Below are 22,385 nucleotides of genomic sequence, written 5' to 3'. Positions count from 1 at the left end.
TTTATATACCATCTAGATCCTTTTTTCTTTCTCATCAAAACTAGAAACACTCTCTCTCCCAAACATGCAGAATAGCCAATAATGAAGCTTTTGGTTTCTGGGTAAAGTATGGTTAAATTCCCACTCTGGGAGATTTGGAGCAGGAAATTACACTGTCTCAGCCCCACTGAAACTATCCATACATCAATAAATAATTATTAATTGGTCCAGAAGGAGATGATGATTTACCCTGTCACTTGGTGTTAATTGTGGTCATCTGCTAAATGAGAAACTTGGATTTTGTTCACCCAGAGAATAATCAATCATTTGTAAACAGACAGTTCTAGCAGTACATATTAGAAGAGATCCACATCAGAAAGGATGAAATAGGTTAGAACACTGGATTGTGAAGAATCCGAGCATGAAGACAGATTTCTGATAGAAAGCCTTTTAAAAGTCAGAGAAATTTTACTAAACAGAATTGATTTGTGGTATTAGAATTACTTTCTTAGAAGGCTATTAAAAATATTTTCCCAGCATGAGGTAGTTACGTCCATTCCAAACAAGACTGATATATTATAGGCACATGGAAAATAAAGAGGTGATTGGTGACAGCCAACATGGCTTCACTAAGTGAAAGTCATGCCTGACCAATCTAATGGCCTTCTACAACAAGGCTACAGAGATGGTGGGTGGTGCCAGAGCAACTGATGTCATCTACCTGGATTTGTGCAAGGCATTTGTTCCACGTGACATCCTGGTCTCCAAACTGACAAGGCATGGATCTGACGGATGAACCACTCACTGGATAAGAGACTGGCTGAATGGCTGCACCCAGAGAGTTGTGGTCAATGGCTCAATGTCCAAATGGAGGCAGGTGATGAGTGGTGTCCCTCAGGGGTCAGTACTGGGACCAGTGCTGTTTAACATCTTTATTGGAGACGTGGACGGTGGGATTGAGTGTATCCTCAGCAAATTTGCTGATGATACCAAGCTGTGTGGTGTGGTTGACATCCAAGAGGGAAGGGATGCCAACCTTGACAGGCTGGAGAGGTGGGCCTGTGCCAACCTCATGAAGTTCAACAAGGCCAAGTGCAGGGTCCTGCACCTGGGTCAGCACAACCCCAGGCACAAATACAGGCTGGGGGAAGAATGGCTGGAGAGCAGTCCTGAGGAGAAGGACTTCGGGGTGGTAGTAGATGAAAAGCTCGACATGAGCCGCCAGTGTGTGCTGGAGCCCAGAGCAACTGCATCCTGGGCTGCATCAAAAGAAGTGTGTCCAGCAGGGCCAGGGAGGTGATTCTGCCCCTCTACTCTGGTCTGGTGAGACCCCACCTGGAATACTGTGTGCAGTTCTAGTGCCCTCAGCACAAGAAATATATAGTCCTGTTGGAGAGGGTCCAGAGAAGGGCCACCAAGATGATCAAAGGCCTGGAGCACCTCTGCTATGAAGACAGGCTGAGAGAGTTGGGGCTGTTCAGCCTAGAGAAGAGAAGGCTCTGGGGAGACCTTGTGGAGACCTTCCAATACTTGAAAGGTGCCTACAGTAAAGCTGGGGAGGGGCTTTTCATCAGAGAAGACAGTGATAGGACAAGGGGTAATAGTTTTAAACTGAGAGAGAGGAGGTTTAGGTTAAGTATTAGGAAGAAATTCTTCACTGTAAGGATGGTGAGGAACTGGAATAGGTTGCCCAGGGAGTTTGTTGATGCCCCATCCCTGGAGGTTTTTAAGGCCAGGTTGGATGAGGTTTTGTGTAACCTGGTCTAGTGGTAGGGTTCCCTGCTCATGGCAGGGGGGTTGGAACTTGACAATCTTTAGGGTCCCTTCCAACCTTAATGATTGTATGATTCTATGTAACTCTGTACCTGCACTAAAATATTTAGCGGTTCCTAATGCAGTTCTCATGTGTTAGGAAAGTGTCCTAATGTTAAATATCACAGTCAAATGGTTGAGAAATAATGAGATTCTCTCTCCATACTCACCCCAATTCTGTAAATGATTTATGGAGTCTTTCAAATGAGTGATCTCTCATATTTGAATGTCAGAAAGTATACTGTAGAATAATAATGAGAATGATGATAATAATAATAATGTAATATTGTTAAATACTATATATTATTAAATATTTGATATTATAAATGTATATTATAGCATTCCAGTGTTGCTTGTGAGCCACAAGGTTTCAGTGCCTTGGAAGTGTACAGTCAGGGGGAGGTAAGCAACTGACAGACCAAGAAGCAGTCATCATTTTGTGGTTTTAGACTTGGTAGGTTCAATTTTGCTCACATTTTTTAGGGACTGGCTTTAAACTTGTGGCTAGTAGAGATGCCTGGTATATGAAGATGCTTATGAAAATACCTTCCTTTTCACTACCTGTCTTTATTTGATTTGAGATGTTTGTAACCTGCCTTAGTACACTAAATTCCCATCATATCCATAGAATAGATGGTTACTCAGATTTCCATACATACGTGTAAATTCTCCAATACACAATTAGGTAGTTATTAAGATAAGTGCTGGTGTGGAAGTTAGACATAGACAGAGTTGTGACAAATTCACTTATCTTCCTACCTCAGCATTTGGAGTCTCAAAAGCAGTAAAATCATTGGTTTGTTTTGCAAATCTCATCATTCCAGCTTTCCTGGCTTATTTCCAGATGTTTTGCTGCAGATCAGCTGCTTCAGTGTGTGACATTCCTTGTAACTCCCAACTCCGATCATCATCAGCTCTTTCCCATAGCTCCTCTGTGAGTGGAATTGCTGCTTCAGTGGCTGTACAAGTTTGCTTTAGCAGCAGCAAATTATGCTCTGCAGGCAGAAACCTGAATTGTTTAGGAACATTTCCATGTTGGTCCAAAATAGCATTGTATCAGACTAGGTGTTTGCCCAGTACTCTGTCCTTGGCATATGTGCAGTCCCCTGATGGGACTGTGATACCCGTGGCTTGCAGTACTGGTTTATTTCAAAAGCCACTTTCAGTGTGTGTTTTAGTTGACTAACATGCCTATACTTACTTAGGAGAGCTTTGGAAGCATGTTAATACCTCACTGTAGTACATTAGACCATTGTCAATCTGACTATTTGAGCCATGATTAACTACTCTTGCAGGTTTTAGTCAATCAAATCTTGCTTTTTCTCGTGGCTCAAATTTGCAGAGGTCTAAGGGGAGTTATGACCTTGGCATATGCTGCAGGAAACTTTCTAGAATGGTTTGAAAGCACTTATGCAACTAGGGGAAACATAGTGAGAAATAATTAGGATAGGTTAGGATAGGAGAGAAGAATAGAAAATTTCAGTTGGAAGGGACATACAACGATCATCTAGTTCAATTGTTTGACCACATCAGGGCTGACCAACAATTAAAACATGTTGTTAAGAGCATTGTTCAAATGCCTCTTGAACACTGACACATTTGGGGTATCAGCCATGTCTCTAGGAAGTCTATTCTAGAGTTTGAACATCCTCTCAGTAAAGAAATGCTCTCTAATGTCCAGTCTCTAGGGTGATCTTGTATCGTGTATTGTATTGTATTGTATTGTATTGTATTGTGGGCAACTATTCACATTTTTATGTAGTAATTACACTTTTATTAATCCTTCTGTATCGATCACTTTGCTCCTTTTACATTCACCTTGTAGCGTATGATAGCAGAAAACATCCTGCTATTTTATGTTTTCAGTGCATCTTTCCATCTATTTGGTGCTTTTCGTGTGTAATTATTACTCTTATGCCTGTTGAATGTCATGACTATTGTTGTTTTGCTGAAGACTTTGCTGTGTGTGAGCAAGATCTTTAGGAAAAGGATCATAGGTGCAGTCAGTGGTTTCATTTTTCATGACTGCTTTGTCTTTTAGAGACACAGCCATTATCAGTTGCTTTAGGCATAGTATTTGGTTTTTTCAAATGCTGTTTTCTGGTGTCTGCTCAGCTTAACCTTGTTAACTGGCAATGCTGACAGCTTAAAACCCAAGCTTTGCCCATTGGTACATTCAGTATAGTCAAACTGATTGCCAGTTGTCTTCATCAAGCCTTGCAACTAGCTTATCAGTGATCGCAAAACTTGAAGAAATTCAGTTTCCACAGACGTTTCCATTCTTTTACATCCCTTCAGGGAACTGCATGTTGCCACCAGCACTGCTAAAGTGACTGATGGGCAGAGTAGTCCAGTGGGAACTGCAGGAAATCTCTGTTTCTCAAATGGTTACATTCTAACTGCTACATTAGAAGAAGACTTGTGTACAAGAGAGAAAGTACAGATTTTTAATTCCTCCTTTTAACAGCTTCTGTGTTAAATACAGCAATTAGGAAGGATTTGACAATGTAACAACATTGTTACATTGTGTAACAGAGTTACAGTATTTATATCTCGAGTTTAGTATGGCTGAGTAGAAATATTTGCATGTTTCTATATGGCAAATTGGGCACACTCTGCACTGTTTAATTTCCTCCCTTCCCACTCCTAGCACTTAAGCACTGGTCTACCACAACCTGTAGTCTCCTCTTGAAGAAAAATTACTATTTTTACTTTTAAACGTACTGATGACTCTCAAAAGTCATGATACTGCTGTCAATAACAGATCTAAGGAAGATGTCCATCGGTCTGTTTTACTTCAATCTGTGTAAGCTCCAAAATGGTGAAAATGCTTATTTGAGCCTGGCCAAAGCTGTGCCTGCTGCAAAAAGAGCCAGCTCCAGTTGCTTGCTTCCATGCATGCCACCTGGTCCTGGTGCCCCAACACATGTATGTGACCATCTTGGAAGTAGCCAAGGCAGAGGCAGGGCCCCTTCAGCTGGGTGGTCTCCTTTCCCACAACCTGGGAATGCATTAGACAGACATTTTCAGATATCCTGCCCACCTACCCTTCCCTGAGACTTTAGAGTATGATTGAAAAGGCCATGAAAGTGCAGGGCCCTGTCTAAAGATTCCTGCCTGTGTGGCTAGAAGGACCCAGCACAGATATAGCATGGCTTCCCATGCTGGGCTGCATCTCATGGGAGCCCCTTTTGGTGTTTTCTACACTCTGACTTGTGCCAGATGCCTCTAAAACGGTGTTAATACCTATAGTTCAAATAATCAATCACATGATATTTTTGTTTGGACATTGGGTAATCCATAATGGACTCAGACAGGAATTTGGAACCTATGAAAAGTCTAATTCCAGCAATTCAGGGAGAAACATCCAATCTTGTCTTTTTTTTTTTTTTCCCTGGTTATTCCTTTATATCCTGCGGCAATGAATTTTACAAGTTAATTGCATCTTGTATTTCTTTTTATCAGATTTAAATTGACTTTTGATCTCACTTTTATAAGGAAGGGTAAACAGGAGGCATCCAACAGACCTTCTAATCTTCCACTAGTTTGCATACATCTCTCTGCCATCTCATATTTGTCTTCTGACTAACCACTCCTAAATTATTCAGCCCTTTCTCCATACACAAGTCTTGCCATGCCTGTAGTTATTTTGTTTTTTTCTTGCTGATAACTCAGTGGTTTTCTTACAGTCCAATCTAATGAGCCTATTCATTCATCAGAGGCATGTGTGTGTCTGCCTGTCCACCCTGCTGCCTTCCCCTCCAGAAATCTTCAGGGTTTTTTCTCTCTACAACGGTAGCCTTTTTCACTAAGTTCTAATATCATCTAGAAAAAAAACTCAGACATCGTAAAGTGACTTAACAAACCTTGTTTTCCCAGGGCTTGTAAGGCACAAAACAGTTACTGGGCAGAATAAATGAAGATTTATGGGAAGGATCTCTTGTGTGTTACTCGTGGTTTGTTCCTTTAGTTGGACACAAATTGGGTTGGTGAACACTGGGTCAAAGATACAGTTCTAAATGTGTTCCTGTCAGCCTGTCTTAAAACCAAATAAAACTCCTACTGAATAAACAGTGCTTTATTCCTTCTGGCAGGTACATATTAATAATGTTAACGATCAATTATTGGAAAAGGCTAATAAAGTATAAATCCATGAAAGACTTGCAATTGAACTTAATCTTAGCTTGTAGGAGGCCCTTAGATTTTTAAGAGTTATTGAACCATCTGTTAATAATATAAAGGTGTTTGCTGAGGACTTAGTCAGTCACAGAAGAGTGTGTATTCAACAGGGCCATGAACTTTAATTGCTAACAGTACAAAGACAGGTGAATGTTCCAATTAATGCTGCTATTCTTGTCCAGATTGAATAAAGAGTGGTAACCATAACTACAATTTAAAACTCAGTATTTGTTGAGCTATTGTAATTCTCAACCCACAGAGCAATATTTTGGCTGTCTACAACAAAAGGTAAACCAACATTATTTTGATATTTTTGTCATTGTGGCCTGAAAGTGTGTTATTTTTACACAGGAACAGTGTACACATACTTTTAGTACATCAGCATACTAGTGAGTAACACTGGTTGATCCATTATTGAGGATGGAATTAGGATCTCATTACAAACCTTGAGTGAAAAATGGCCAACCAGAAATCTGACCCCTCTTCCTCAATCTGGAATTTCATAAGGGAATATTTAGTTTTCACATCTAAAAAGTGTCCAGTGTTTACTTTTTGAAAATACTCCCTGTTTTTCTGTTTCAAACTTGCTTGACCTACTAAGTCCAAATTTATTCTATTTGAGTTGCTTTACTAACAAGTGTCTTTGACTTATTTCCCATTCTGTTGCATTTTGTTTAGAGACAACATATGATTGCCTTGTTTGGTAAAGAGCTTTACTCAATGTGTAGCAAGGGCATACCAAGGTGTCTGTAACAAAAGGGATTTACTGGTCCTGCTTGGAGTATTCATAGATAGAGGGAACATGGCATAATTCTCCTTCTCAATGTGGAAAGTCTATACAGCTCCTTTGTGTGTTTGAAGCAAGAAATCTTAAGCTAATCCGTGTTTATTAAGATACACTGAAGAATACGCTATACACACAGGACCAGCTTCAATTGCTTAGCAGAAGGGTATGTGAATTCAGTTTTAGGTGACAGGTCAGGTTTATGTTCCCCTGGACTGCTCTGCTTTGCAGTGTCTGTGTGTGTGTGCTGGGGGTCCCTGGCAGGGATTTACATGCTTATTCATCCTGTCTGACGTGCCACGGAGGAGACACCTGAGCTGCCACTGTATCACTTTTCATCAGCTCCTGCCAGCCTCAGCTGTGTGGACGCTGTCCTACACACTCGGCTGAGACTCCAGGTGCCAGGCTGAGGTCCTGCATAGCTCCAGCCTGAGCTGGGTCTGGATGTACTCCACCCTCACATGGACTGGCTCACTGGTGCCATGGCCCCATTTGCACACAGCTGCTTTGCTCAGCTGACCTCGTCCCCAGCACCTGCCTCCAGGGGCTTTCAGCAAGCCTGGAGTTTCAGCATCAGGACATGTTGCTGAAGCTAATCTTTATGGTGTTTGCAGTGATAAAAGCTTTGAATTGATCTCCTAAAGCATGCTTGCAGTTTAATGCAGTTTTTCCATGGCACTGAAAATACATTAAACATAACCTCTTTTATATTATATGGTGTCATCATTTAACACCACCTGGCAACTACACACCACATAGTGGTGCTTCTATAATATGAATGCATATCTCTTTTATATTTTCCATTATTTAATTATTACATATTATATAGGTTTTACATATCATATAAATATCACTATATATTCTTTTACATACATGATTTAAATTTAAATTTAATTTGTTTTAATTCCTACCATTTTCTCTTTCACAGATAAGATACCTTTACTTGTTGGTGAGCTCCTTTTCTAAATAAACTCATTTTGGCTATATAAAATTGACATGTATCCTAGAAAGAATTTGTCTGTATTTCCAGGAGGTCACTTGCATTTCACATTGAAATACGTTGCTTATTCATGTGATTCCAATAAATGCAAACTACGAATGGAGAGAAGGGTCCAAGATGTTTCATCTCTTTTGATGTTTTTCCAGCAGTCTTGCTCAGCTGATGAGTAAGAAAAGTCTATGCACAGATCAGTTTTAGTGGACTCCTTAGAACTGAAGTCAGTGACCAATGTAGCCATTTTCCAAAAACAAACAAAACAAAATGATAGAGTAGAAATATTAACCTCTGGAATTCTTTTTTTATTCCACTTCAGTATGTATACAATATTACATATTTTTGTATACATTCTTTCTCTTCCGTGTGCCACTGCCATACATTCGTATCTTCCTGTTTTTCAGCAACAATAGAAGTCAATTTTCACACTCCTCTGTGTTTATCTCTGCAAATTATCTTGATATGCAAAATGATTTAACTTTCCTACTTCTAAAAATATCGAGTTGTTTTGCATCTTGAAAACAGATTACAAAAGGAAGCAAAATCACCAAGTTGTTTTGTCTGTAACGACAATTACGATGGTTTCTGGCCAAAGTGTGTAATATATTTAAAAACACAAAGATCTTTTGGCTGGACTGACAACATCTGCAAAAATCAAACAGCATCATCCATCCCAAGAATTTCCTGAAGACATCCTGCCAATTTCTTTTACTAGTAGGTGACAGTTAATCATAACCTGCCTGGCATCTGAGCAGAAAGATCCAGTCCCTGACCAGAAAGGAAAGCTATATTCAGACAAATGAAAGTACATTTTGACAGGACTCAAGATCTTGAGCACCCTTATTTTTGTATATGCAAACCACAGATGATCTCATGTTCCTTGAGTTTTTTGTGACCTGTGGTGGTTTTTAGGCTTCTTTTTTCCTCAGTGAAATGATTCAATGGCTGACATTAGACTGATTGTTGGGGTTTTTTTATAGTCAGAGAATGATGCTTGAGCATATTGTATTTCAGAAGGTGAATTCAGATGACCTCAAAAGACTGGATGTCTCCAGAGCAGTCTCTGAAGACCCAGTTTGCAGATTTTTACCATCTTGCACATACTGAATTGTACTATATCAATAACTAGTTCTGCTTCTTCCAATGGGATAATTTACACAATATAGCATCCATCATCTATCTATATATGGTAATATTTATCATCTCTGCTCAGAGATGTACTTACAGGTTTAATCCTTTAAAAAATAATAATTTAAGATTCTGGATATTTTAAAGATAAAAATACAGAAAATTCTTGGTTTCTGGGGTAAGTACTTATGCAAGGTCACTGAAAGTTCAGCTCATATTAGACCAAATTTTTCTGCCATAGCTATGTGAAATATCCCACTGATTTCATAGCAAGGGGACTATTCAGAGAGCAAATGAACTGCCACCTGGTAAAAACATTAGAATTTGCTTCATGTCAAATTAACTGTTGCAGCATGCTCTAATCATGATTTTTATTCTTTGCCCTCTTGAACCAGTAAAGGGAAGTGGTTAATCCCTTTTTTGAAGTGAAAAGCACTTTTGCAGCCAGTTGTGATGAAATGACCTTTTCTGTTCTATGACCTTTCTCAACAAGTGTTCAAGTGATACCATTATTTCCTTCTCTCAATATCCCTCTGTTAGAGTATGTAGAAGCCTTAAACCCCATGAATGTCTTTTTATTTCCTTTTTTTAATTTTTTTATTTTTATATACCCAGAGGAGCATGAAATACACCAATGCTAAATCTATTACTAGGCTGTGCAAAAAAGGCTGTAGTTCCTATAGGTGGAATTGTATAAACAGACTTCTTCTTTCAGGAATCTCAGAAAGAGCTGATATATGGCCTAAATTAGGTATCAGTCATCAAGCTATACTTTGAAGTGCTTTAAATTGCCAATTTATATCTGTTTAGGATAGAGCCCATTGAGTATATTTTTGCTATCATGTTTCTATAGTGTGACATGCTCAAGTACAGTGCCCCAGAGTGTGTTGTGTTGCTGTAGTGTGTGCTGTAGTATCTGATTACATTTTAAAGTACATTTCTACATTGATTAGATGATACCCTCTGGTCCTGGCCAGCTAGCTGTGGAGATTATTGTAGACAATTTTAAGGGAGTTCTGAGAATAGCAATAAACATGATGAAGGTACTGGAAGGACTGATATTCAAAGATATATTAGAAAAACTGGAATCTGGTCACTCCCTCTCTTCCACCACTCATACCTCCTAGCAACTCAGAATAGAAAACTGGTAATTATTTCTATGTAGTTGTTGTAAATCTCAAATAACACTCACTTAAACTGCACAGCAAGTGAGAATAATTGCTCACTGTGCTGCAGTAGACAAGCATAACCTGTGCTATGCTAAGCAGACAGAGCTGATGTTGAAGCACCCTTGGTGCTCTTAGGACATTATGGAGTGCAATGGCTCTGTAGCACCACAGAACAAGACGGCTGTTTTTTTCAGAAAAAACTTTGAAATTTAGGGTAATGAACTGTCCTGAGAACTATTCAGAAGAAATGACCACTACAAGCCATATCTTTTGTCTAGATAGATAGATACTAAGCCCAAAATTAGACCGTAGAAGGACAGCCTGAGGGTAGCCTGAATTTGCTCATATGGTTACCAGTTGATTTCCTTTGTGAGTTAATACAGCTGCAGGCTAGTTAAACAACACTCTTGAGATTTTCTGTTTATTCCTGCAGTTTTGAGGGCAGATGTGTCCTACTCTTGTTCTAGCTCATTGCCTCTCTATACTTGTTCTGTAGCCAGAGCAAACACAGTAATTGACAGTTGTTGCAGTTTCCTGCATATTTATAACAAGGGTGTGTAAACTCAGAGTATTTTCTATTAATTTATAGCAAACACCATTTTAATTATATAGTGATTTTCCTAAAATTATTAAATATCATTCATTTTCTATTCAGACAAAATCAGGGGGGAAAATATCACAAGATTTATTTAACCTGGGTCAGCTCAAAGTGTCATAGTTATTTAGAAGAAAAGGAAAGCTCTCACATCTTCATATAGACTAAGACTTTGAAGAATATGAAAGAGAGAAAGATAATGGAAGTTTGTGTATTAGTTTGAATATGTACATGATCTTTGAGGAGTTGAGAGATGCATTACGTTTCCTAATATGAACCTGACACTTTATGTAACTGTAGAGATTGTCCAAGGCTTTAGGACACTTTGCAATATCCGAGTAAAGCTTCTGTGATCACCCTTTTAACTATAAAACTGGATCCATTAGCTTGGAAAAAAATCAAAATAGAAAATGTACATCAGAAACTACTGTCTTTCTAGTAAGTCATTACAGAGAAGTTTGGAATTACACTGCCCGTTACTCAGTCTTACATCCCAAATTTTCCTGGTGCTGTACAACAAGATACAAAATGAAACTTGAGTCCTCATTAAATTAGTTGAAATGTTGCTGTTGCCTTCTTCCTGATTTCCCAGTTTTTCCATTAAAAGATAAAAAGGAAAATATTAATGTAAGTTTACTAAAGCCTTCTTCAAATACAGAAATAACATGGCATTTTAGCTAAATGCAAGTGGAATATTAATGAACTTCAGAAGAATATGCCCTTAAAAGAGGGCAAATGGCACCTGAGGTGTGTTGGGTAAAAATGTGGCAGTGAGACAATCATGAAGTATTTAACTTTTCATTTTTCCAGGGTACGCTTAGACAAGAAAGCCAAGTAGATTTAACATACTCAGAAGTGACTTTCAACTATTGCAAACTTTTCTTTGGACTCTGGTTTCATTCCAAGAAGGGTTTATTTATCTTACACCTGTTCCTGGCAAGTTAAACTACGCTGAAGTAATGTGCCTGCCTTCCCTGCCTGCCAAGGAGGGCTGCCTTAGGCAATAGACACACTCTTTCCTTCCCTATTCCCAGCCTAAGGAGTTGGTGGGGTGGGTTGTTTGTGGCTTGTTGTTGGTTTTTTTTTTTGGGGGGGAAGTGTATTGTGAAGAGGTGAAGAAGAGAAAGCAAGGTGTGAAAAAACCTAACAGCAGCCTGAGGAGGCTCTATCGTCCCTCCAAAAGTTTTTTAAGCAGGTGCCAGTTTGTTTTCTGCTCCCTTGTTTCCTCAGCCTCTCCCTCCTTTGCCTCTCCCCATCAATCCCCTCCATCTAGGAGGGTGGACACAAGTAGGTTAACTCTCTTGGACTAATACTTTAAAAAAAGGGAAAGAGCTATGCTGTTGTTGGCTTTTATGTCTTTTGTGGCCAGAGGAGAGCAGAGACCTCCAGTGGGCAGAGGGTTCCCAGCAGCACAGGACAGTGTGGTGCTGGAAAAAGTGAATTAATTTGAAATTTTTTTTGCAGTGGGGAACCTCCAGGGAACTCCGTTCTAGAAGGAAAACTGTCAGAGCTCCTCAAATGGGCAGTAATACAGGCAGGGGCAAATCATTGGCCTTTGTAAAAAACTGTCCTATTGAGAGTGATTGAGGGTAACCCAAACCCCTAGTAAGCACTTTAATGATTTCCAAATCAAATGCTTAATTCATAATATTTGGGTGACCTTACTTTTTTTTTTTTTTTTTTTTTTTTTTAAGTTCTAAGAATGGTTTGCAGGAGTGCACAGTGCTTTTCTAACAATATCTAATTTGCTGCTAGTCAGTCACCACTAATTAAAAGTGGCTATTACATTGCTGATCTGCTCAGAGAAGCATGGGACAAGCCAAACTAACCTGGCCATCATGTTAGCTACCAGGGACACTCTTTTTTCTATCCAGCCCATATTGCTCAAGGATTTCCAGCATGTTCTACGTGAGCTTCACATCCAGATAAACACATTTAAATATAGATGTTTGCTTGTAGGTGGGTACATGTGCACTATGTGTCTACACTTCCAGCGTAGTTGACATCTAGGGCTTAGTTCAGTGGAGTACATAGAGGTGTCTTCTGTCACTTGATAATTCCCTGCTCTCCAGCAACTTCTCCTGGAGGGCACAGCCTTCCCAGGTCTAGGAGCATAGCTGCCAGAGCTAGGGGATGTCTCAGATACCTTAAGACGTCTCAAATGGCACTGGACAAACAAATTTGGGCAGCTAAATCGAGCCTTTCTTGTAGCAAGCCTAGAGCACGAGCCAGCTGAGCAGATAACAGAAGCTTTCCTGAGGATTAGCTGCACCTCTCTCAGTTGTCATAATTTTCTTGTGCTGCACAGGGACTTTAGACACATGTACACACTTAAATTTAAATGTCTTCACATGGAGCTGAATCCCATCCCATCTATTTTTCTGATCTCCACTAGAATTTGTGATATCTTTTGCTTTTCCTGGTCAATTGTCCTATTTCTGAACTTTTACCTAGAACTCCTTCATCTGGTGGTTCTCTTGAGACTTTTACTGTGCAGTGACATCCCAGGATGATTTATACATTTCTGTCTCTTCTTGATCTCCAATTTTATGGAATTTACATATGGAAGCAAATCCAGTTGTGGTTTTTTTTGGTAGCAGACTATATAGTAGCCAAAGATGATCAATGTGTGTAGTAGCCAAAGGCATATTTAAATGTTAGAGCACAAGGCAGGCAGAAGGCACTCTAGCCTAGCACACTGTGTCCAACTGTGACACTAGCCAACAGTGAATGGTCAGGGAAGATGACACAAGCAGGGCAAATATGCAGTAATATTTCTCCATAAGAGTCTCTCAGCTTCCAACAGCCTTCTACTTTGAGACGTCCTGAGCCAGAAGTGGGGTCTTGGTATGAATTAGCCCAGGATTCATCTTCTCTCCTAAGATCATCCTGCTGGCTTTGAACCCATGCAAACTTCTAGCATCTTGTGACAAGGATTTCCACAATTTAACAGGGCACTCCTGAAACCACAGGTTGTCTGTACCCTTAGTATTGTAATAAGAGGACAAAGCCATCCATATGTCAGTTCAGAGGAATCCTGGATGTTTGCAGGCAATGGTATTTGGACCTTAATTTAGTTGGTGGCTGAGCAGAATGAACCAGGGCTATTTTCTACTGAGCTAAGGAGAGAGTCTCCTCCTTGTAGGTACAGCCAGTCTCTCTTGGTGCTCACCTCTGGGGGCCCTTTTCACTTACTGAGTCATTCTTGACTTGTAGGAGCTACACTTGGGACCCAACACAGGAGAAGCAAAATTCATGTCAACAAGAACTTGCTTTCAGTTCTTTGCTGGCAAACATGGGTTTGGATTGTCCTTACACAGAAACATACAAACACCACAAAATCCTTAAACTTAAACCAGGTATTTCTTACAAAGTCTATTTAAGCCTTTAAAGAAGTTGAGAATATCAATTATGAGGTGATAAAGTAACACAGACCTTTTTCTGTGCTTTTCCACACTGTTCACACTGGTACATCTGCCTCAATCATTCTAAAATACCATTATTCCTTCTCATAGCATCCTTGTGCTATCCTTGTGCTGCTTCTCCTTATCTACCTTTAAATTCTGTTCTGGCTCTAAGGGCATTTGGCTAATGAGTTCATGCAGAACAAATTCACTCTCACAGTTTGAATCTGTGACCTGAAGACATAAATCCTAATACTTGCTGGGCCTCAACAAACTTTCCAGGCTGCCAGCTAAAAGAATGTTTCTGACTACCCAGAACTGTACTTCTTCCTTTCCAGGAAATGGTACCTCAGGGAAATTGTGTCCAGAATATGAATGCTTCAACCACACAGTCTTTGTACTCATAGGAAATTAATACTTGTGTGTGTAAGTCCTGTTCCACTGGGCTATCACCACTGGGGCTGCTCTGTTTTTTTCTTATCTTTGTTTTCTTTTTTGCCTTTTCATAGGAAAGTTCTTATGGGAAAAGTTATAAAGGGAATAAATTCAAATCCATCTACTGATTTGTACAGTTTGCAGCTTCAAAGCTCCTACATGAGGTTCCTTCAACACTGCTCCTCTAATCCATATATTTTCAAAATTAATACCCTCAGTTTTCACCTCGTAGGCTCCTGAGGTAGTTTTTGACACCAGCCCTGACCTCACACCCCTACCTCAAACAGGAATCTCTGCCACAGGTTTCTCTCTTTTGTCCCCTCTTTCAGCTCATGTACATGTATGTGTTATTTATTGGTACCTGGACATTAATGTTTTCTGTAATGTATTTCTTTCAGACATCATTGTTCTCATCGCTTCAATAGCAGTTGTTTCTGCAAAAACTCAGGGTAACATTTTTGCAACATCAGCACTGAGAAGTCTTCGTTTCCTACAGATCCTTCGTATGGTGCGCATGGACCGAAGAGGAGGCACTTGGAAATTATTAGGTTCAGTAGTTTATGCACATAGCAAGGTACTCAACCCTAGATGCTGATTTTGTCTGTTTGATGTTTTCACTTGAGGTGATTCAACAAGAGGCCAGGGAAACAAACATTTCTCTGTTTTGAGCAGAATGCCTAAATTTTTCTGAAGGAACATCAGTTGTAACTGGCATTAGCACAGATACATCAGGCCATGTTAAATGCTAACAGTTTTTAGAATATGTTGAAAATGTTGTCCTTGATATTCAGTTGTAATTTGATATATATTGGTGAAGTTGCTGAAGCATCAAACCATTGGAGTAGACTCAGTCCACTTTCAGAGAAAATTTGCATCCATAGGAAAGCATTGGACTTTCAACTGCTCAAATGCCAAAAAAAAAGGATATAGAACTTTGCATTATGTCTTCCTTGAAATGCCATTTTGTTCAATTTTGCAAATAGATGTTGTTCTCTCATTTATTTTTTCTAGGAATTAATCACAGCCTGGTACATAGGATTTTTAGTACTCATCTTTTCATCTTTCCTGGTTTATCTGGTGGAAAAAGATGCAAATAACCAATTCTCCACATATGCAGATGCTCTCTGGTGGGGCACAGTAAGTACACAAAATAAGATGCAACTTTTAACCAGTCTGCTAGAGAGCTTTGAATTTCACCCATCATGGATTTTAACTTAGTGTGCTGTTCACTGACTTGTTTTAACTGACAGAAAACTGGCCTGAGAAGCTCCCTCCTCCAGCTCTTCATTTGCACATCCATAGTTGCTTTCACCCCCTCCTGCAGAACAGCTGTTCATGTGTTTCTGCTCCAAGCCAGATCACTAAACTTTCAAGAGAAGAAAGCATTTTATTTTTTAACCCAGATCCTTCCAGTAATACAGTATATAATATAGTCCCACAGAGAACTGCTTTGATCCAAATCAGAGGGCTGTAAGTTGCAGTGCTGGAAGAGGAACAAGTGTGAGGAGACAGAGGGAAAGAATCAGTATCCTTAGAATAATGGTTTTTTTCCTTGCTCTGTCCCTTGAGCACACAAACCAAGATTAAATATTCCCATTCTGATTCAGCAGTGTTATTTTACAGGTGTAAAAGCCTGATTTTGTTGAGCTCATGCTTCACTATTAAATCAATTGGTTTTACTTTATTGAAAACTGTGGTATCTAAGTACATGGCTGGCTGCTTTTCTGAAAGAAGGATTATATGACTGCTTATATGTTTAAATAAACTAGGCTTTAAACAAACAATGAAAAACTACGTACGAAGTTTTTTTAAAAAAATTATGGCCTAATGTGTATGTTTTTTTTGCTTAAAAATGCCCTACAGTGAGTTATACTTCTGCACTGTGTGGGAGTTACTTAGGCAGCTTAAGAAATTTCCCCCAACAAAGCCTGTGGCAGAGCTATTGCCAAGCAGTGTAAAACTGCTTTTCCTTCTGATGCAATAGAACGAACTTGAGCTCTGACAGTGTCTGAGTAGTGAAATGATGCCTCTGAGATCATTAATGCTGATATAACCCAGAGTGCTCATTAGTTTTCCTGGAACAAGTGCGAGACCTGAACCATTCTCTGCCACTTTTTCTCATCAGAGGGGGGCAGAAGTGAAGTTTTCTCACCTCAGACCTTCTGCTGACAAGACTTCATCTGGACTCAGTAGTGTCTGAAGGCGCAGAGCATGCATAGATAGACTGGACAAAAGCCCTTTCCAAAATGCTTTAAATCCATGAGAAATATTTTAATAAGTTTTGCCATTTTTTATTAAAAGGTCATTTCCCATTAGTAGGACTAGTTGGTGTATTTGAAACTTGTTCCTCTAAGGGTTAATAATTTGTTACACATCTTCCCAAGAAACTGTATTTCTGTGTTACTAGCGCACAAAATTGGGAGTTTGGAGAAGCCAGACCTAGTAGGTCTTACTTGTGCATTTACAAATAAAAAGAAATATTTTTCCAGAAACTTGTTGCTACAGAGCATCAAGACAGATCTTTGATAAAATACACAGTTTTATCCTGTAATCCAAACATAAACAATTCATATTGGCTCAAGTCAGGAGAGAGATTTTGCCCTCAGTCTCATCACTGTAATTTATTTTGTTTCCTTCTTCTTCAAAAGCTGAGGTCTAGGTTTGTCTTAAAGCTTTCTAACCTGCCTGCACTGACATGGTTGTGGACTATCTGGCTTGGGATGCCAGTGCCCTCGCTGAGGAGTATCCTGGCTCTGGCAGTCTGCAAACACCATTGCCCCGTTAGGGGTGGTACTGGGGATGGGATCCTGTGAGAGATTCTCTCTCTCCTGTGGTGGTGCCTGGGTCTGGAAATGCATGTTTTTAACTGTTTGACTCTCCAGGAGATGCCTTCTACCTCTCTGTAAAGCCATGTGTGACTTAGCATTGCATAGACAGGGAGACAGGAGCACGAGGAATGGAAAAGTCCCAGCAAACTCAGACCTCAATTGTGACATCTTACTGAGGCTCATGTTTGATCCAGATCCTTCTCCCTGAGCAGCTCAAGCAGTAGGAACAAGTTCTTTATTTTAGAATTTGCTTCTCTGCTACCTGCTGACTGCTATTTATTAAGGAAAAACCCTGCTAAGAAATAATCATTGTATAAAGCAGTGCTTTAAATATTTTGTACGTTATGAAGTGAAAGTGTATGACTCATAGGTCAGATAAGTAGTGCAACTGAGAAAATAGGAATCGTTTCTTGACATCAGCAGGAAAAACAGCAAACTGTAATCTAAAATCTGAAAACAATCTATCTTGTATATTTCTATTTTTTTCTTCTTTCTCCAGTGTGTGATGTGAATACATTTAAGTTTTTAACGTGCTTAAGTGCACAAAGTTGCAAAAAAAATCAGTGTTTCCCCTTACCTGTTCTCTTTGCCTCTTAATAATAGTATTTTTTGTGTAATATGTAAAACAGTACGTGGGAAATGCATAATGTGCTTCTTAGTCATGGTTGTTTTTACTGCCAGAATAACCCACATGCAGATTTGAAAAGGTCACGTTGTGTTGCATTCTAGGGGAAATCAATTATTAGTCTAATTGATTTGTTTATTTGCAAAAGTAGTTCTAACTTAAACCACAGAGTATCTACCAAATCCCAGACTGAATTCTGTCACTGCATTCAAGACAGTCAGAACTAATCACATTAAATTTCAAGCTTTTAGAGGCACTTATGCTCCCCCTTACAGGATCAGACCCAGCATGCAGCAGTTAACCATTCATTAATTCAGATTATTTGAGGACCATACCCTGCCATGGTAATTTCAATTCCTCCATTTCTGGAGTCCATATTTTTACACTGAAATTAAAGGCAGGATATTATATCCTAATGTACACATTCATGCTCCACTGTATTTTCAGTCGCATGTTGTGCTGTGCATCCTTCAGTTTACACATCATGTTAATGTTACTCTTTTGAATATTCATGTGGTTGGGGTCCCCACAGTGCTGCCTAACACAGCATCACACAGCAGTGTTATATGAAGAGTTCAAGTTCAAAATTAGCTCTGATAGAGAAGGTATATTCACTTAACCAAATAAAAGAACCAAACCATCCAGGAACAAAAGGTCAATTAAAAAACTTAAGTATTTCAAAACCAAACTATACAGGGTTTTCTGAAAACTGCTAGTGTTAGCTAGAACTGTGTGTGCTTATAGTGGTATTTAGTTTGTACGTTAATAAGTTTTACCTGCAAATATAATGCAATTAAGATTTCCATTTCTCTTACACAGTTGACAGAGTTTCTCTAAATAGCTCATTATTTTCTAATACTATCCAGTGGTTGCATTGGTTACAGAATGGCTCCAGCACTCTACTGTGACCTGTAGGTGGACAAAACATATTACAATGAATAATACTGTCACAATTACTAGCTCAAATGAGTTAGTACTGATGACATTTTTCCCATTTAATGTAATGATAGCATGAGCAAACTACTTTTTTTTTTTTTTTTTTCAGTTAATTGAACCCAGGTAAAGATTCAAAAAGTAAGTACTGCTAGCGGAACATAAAATTACATCAGAAAGAAATATTAGGGTAGAGGAGGGCCTCCTGGGTCCTATTTCATCTAACTGAAGGCACCTAGGTTATATAATCAGCTTCATTATTATATTACCTCACTTATCATTAGCATATTTATTAGCTCCAGTAATGAGTTATAGCAGGAGTTCTATCATTGTTGTGAGTTTTGAGTCTAGCCAGGTGACACTGCCTGCCTTGGCTGGTCTGTCAAGACACTTCTTTTATAGAAGCAACCAAAATGGAGTGTTTGTATCTGGTACAAAAGACAGGACACAGCTAGCTCATTTAGCCTTGTAGAAGTGTGATTCAGTTGTTTGAACACAGGCACAAAACACCATGGAAGATCTGTTGGAGAGTCTGCTGCCTCTCCTGTGGGTGGTCCTTGTTCAGATGCCCTAGAGCACCTCAGGTGGCACTAGATACTTGTTTTCAGGCAAGTCTAAGTCCTACATTCTAGGATAGGATGAGTGACCTGCTGGAGGAGTCTCTCTTTTCGTGCTCTCTTTTTCTGCTGAACACACAAATGTTTTATTTCTCAAGCTGGGTGAAATGAATCCTATACAAATAAACTCCAAACAGTTTGGTTCGTCGTCCTGGCTTAGGCTGACTCCTCTCAAATAAGCAACCTGTCCCTAATTACCTTCACGGGTTTGCTACAATTTTTTACAGTTAATTAGTTTCACTTTCTCCAAAATCTATTTTAAAAAAATCTACCTAATAGAAGCTGCTTTTAAATCCCAAAACGCAATTCTGTCTTCACATACACAGGACACTTCAGAAGTCACTGTGAAGGAGCCAGCAGCTTTACTAACTTTGGGCTAATGGGAAAACACCTCCTTGAAGTCAGCCCAGAGAAATCCCAGCACCAGCCACCTCAAGGCTGCCTGTGCCCCAGTCCTAGGAGAGCTCCCCAGGCTGCAACATGGCAGGAGATGCCCTCCTTATGCCTCTGGGTGATCAGGCACCCCACAGAGATGGCCAGAAAATGAGAAACCATTTTCAGATTGATGTGAGTGAAGCTCACATTAACACTGACTTTGTGATTTTTTGACTGAAACTGAAGTGTGATTTGAGTTCTGCCACATGGAGAAGAAATTTAAAAGAAAAAGGCAGCAGCTGAGATTTCACCAAAAATGCGCATCCAGCCTCCAGAGTTCAGCTCTGAGGACAAGGGGTGTCCTTCACAGCAATATCAGCAAGATGGATCATTTAGACAACAAGCACAAGCCTTATCTGTACAGCCCATTAACTAGCTATAGACACACACACATGCAGAGAAACACATGGGAACTTTATGTTGGCTGAGGAAGTATTACACAATGAATTCAGGGAGAGAAAGGGTTTCATAGGAAGTTGCAGAAACAGTCCTTAAAAAGCATTTTGAAATTCATGTCAGAACATCTTGTATTACAGACAGATTTTCTGTTACCTAGTTACTCCTGGACTTGTATGGTATTGCTGATGCAGTCACCCAGGTGCTGTTGTCCTTACATGGTTGTAATCCCTGAAAGGTCCCAAATAATTTCTTCCGGTCACCTTTGAACTTTGATGACTTTGCGCTTAACTACACTAGATCCAGCCATCCCTCACAGTTCTCTCTGTAACTCCTGTCTGCTTTTTAGAATTTTATTAGTGACGTCTGGAAATTTCTCTTGTTGTCATGCTCTCACATCCAGTAGTTTTCCACACCCTGTTCAGTTAATTTAACCTCAGGGTTAGTCCAGTCTGGGCCTGGCCAGTGGTTTAGTCATTCACTTGGAGCAGTAACAAAGATGCAAAGGATTACTCCTGAGCTTGACTCTGAAGTTGTCTGGAAAAATATTTTCTTAGTTGTGTGATGAGAGGAATATAAAATGAAGATCAAACCCATTTGTTCAGTGTTGAGTAAGACAATACAGCACAGTGCTGACACCTATATGCCCATGTAAAGACTGTCCTGAGATAAAAGACCTCTAAGTGAGCAAGAAGCCACAGATACTCCTAACCATAAACTGATACCATTAAGTCCTCAGAACCTAAAAGAATGATGGGAAAGGCTTTAATATGGCCTTGTTATTTTCTTTGGAGAAATTCCAGAGATACAGTCTGTGTGACTGCTCCTGGTTTTGGTTTGATCCCAGATGTCAGATCCCAAGGGTTCAAGTTTATCTTTGGCTTCTTCGGAAGACAGTTTGGTGGCAATATCATTAATATGCAGATGACACTTAGTTCTGTTTCCTTCTTGTCAGCCCAGGCAGGAGATACCTCTATAGTTTCCAGTGTCTGGCAGAGATAGGGAGCTGGACAAAAGCCAAGAAGCTGGACTCATTCCAGAGCTTCAAACTGCTTTGCAATGACTAGCCTGGAAATGAATTTTGAGGAATTTTTCTTCAGGGATTCATTTGTTCAGTGCTTTGTTGCTGTCGGGGTCTTAAAAGCCTCAAACTGTTCTGCATTTGCTCTCAAATGAGAAGATCTAGGAATACCTTATTCAGCAAACAAAGGAAAACCAAATCAAACCCCTCTGGCAGGCCAAGAGTGAGGTTGCATCAGTTCACCTGTGCCAGAAAAAAGGGAACTGCATTCCCATCTCCTTCCTTATCACTCAATCTCAGCCACACGCTGCCTTGTGCAGGATCTGGAGCTTGTCAGGCTCCTCCACTAGCTCACACAACTCTCTGAAACAGCAGAAACAAACCACGCAGAAATGTGGATAATTCTCTTTGCCTTCCTGGGTTGCATTGACTCGCCAAGGGGTCCAGCAAAAGCCAGGGGATGGGGCAGGGAAGTGAAGAGGAGCAAGGAAGGAGAGAGAGGCCTGATGAGTACACAAGATGGTGTGTCTGTGACCAGGCTAGCATTACGAAACTTGACACTTCACAACCACTTGAAATTTCAACTGCAGCCTTAAGTCAGCTCACTCTCTTTTAGTCACTACAGCTTTCTCAGGCTAAATTACACCCGCAGCTTGTTCCAAACAATGGGAGCAATTAAAAGCACTATTTACTATCTGCAGAGCCCTAAATAGTTGAAATCTAATTACTTCCAAAAGACTTTCCTTCTTTTGTCCTGTGGTGACCCCAGCATTAAATAGAATTTCTTTGGCCGTCTTGCCTAGGAATGAACTTTGAGGAAGCTGGAAGCAAAATAATGTCTCTAGAAGGCATTTTCCTGAATAATTTGTTCCTGCCAGAATATGTGCTAAGTCTGAACTTGCCCACATTTGGTACACGATGTAAAATAATCCTCTGTGCATGTGTTCTCCACTAATAACAGTCCCAGAGTCCTTGGCATTCAGCCCACTGTTGTCCATCTTTGTCCTTCAACTTCGTGTGCCATTGCCCGGGCACACACCCCACAGCCTCC

At 39.8% G+C, this 22,385-nt stretch overlaps 1 protein-coding gene across 2 annotated transcripts in view; it reads left to right on the top strand.

The window, feature by feature from the left end:
- KCNQ5 (potassium voltage-gated channel subfamily Q member 5) overlaps nucleotides 1-22,385 on the top strand; it is a 276,106-nt gene that overhangs the window by 209,538 nt on the left and 44,183 nt on the right. For both annotated transcript variants that reach the window (XM_051614780.1, XM_051614779.1), the window contains exons 4-5: nucleotides 14,878-15,053; nucleotides 15,491-15,616. In XM_051614780.1, the coding sequence (XP_051470740.1) occupies nucleotides 14,878-15,053; nucleotides 15,491-15,616 (302 nt within the window). The remainder of the gene's footprint in view (nucleotides 1-14,877; nucleotides 15,054-15,490; nucleotides 15,617-22,385) is intronic.

The sequence above is a fragment of the Apus apus genome, chromosome 3 (genome assembly GCF_020740795.1).
Source record: "Apus apus isolate bApuApu2 chromosome 3, bApuApu2.pri.cur, whole genome shotgun sequence".
Classification (NCBI taxonomy): Eukaryota; Metazoa; Chordata; class Aves; order Apodiformes; family Apodidae; genus Apus; species Apus apus.
This window is presented reverse-complemented; position numbering and strand designations above follow the sequence as displayed.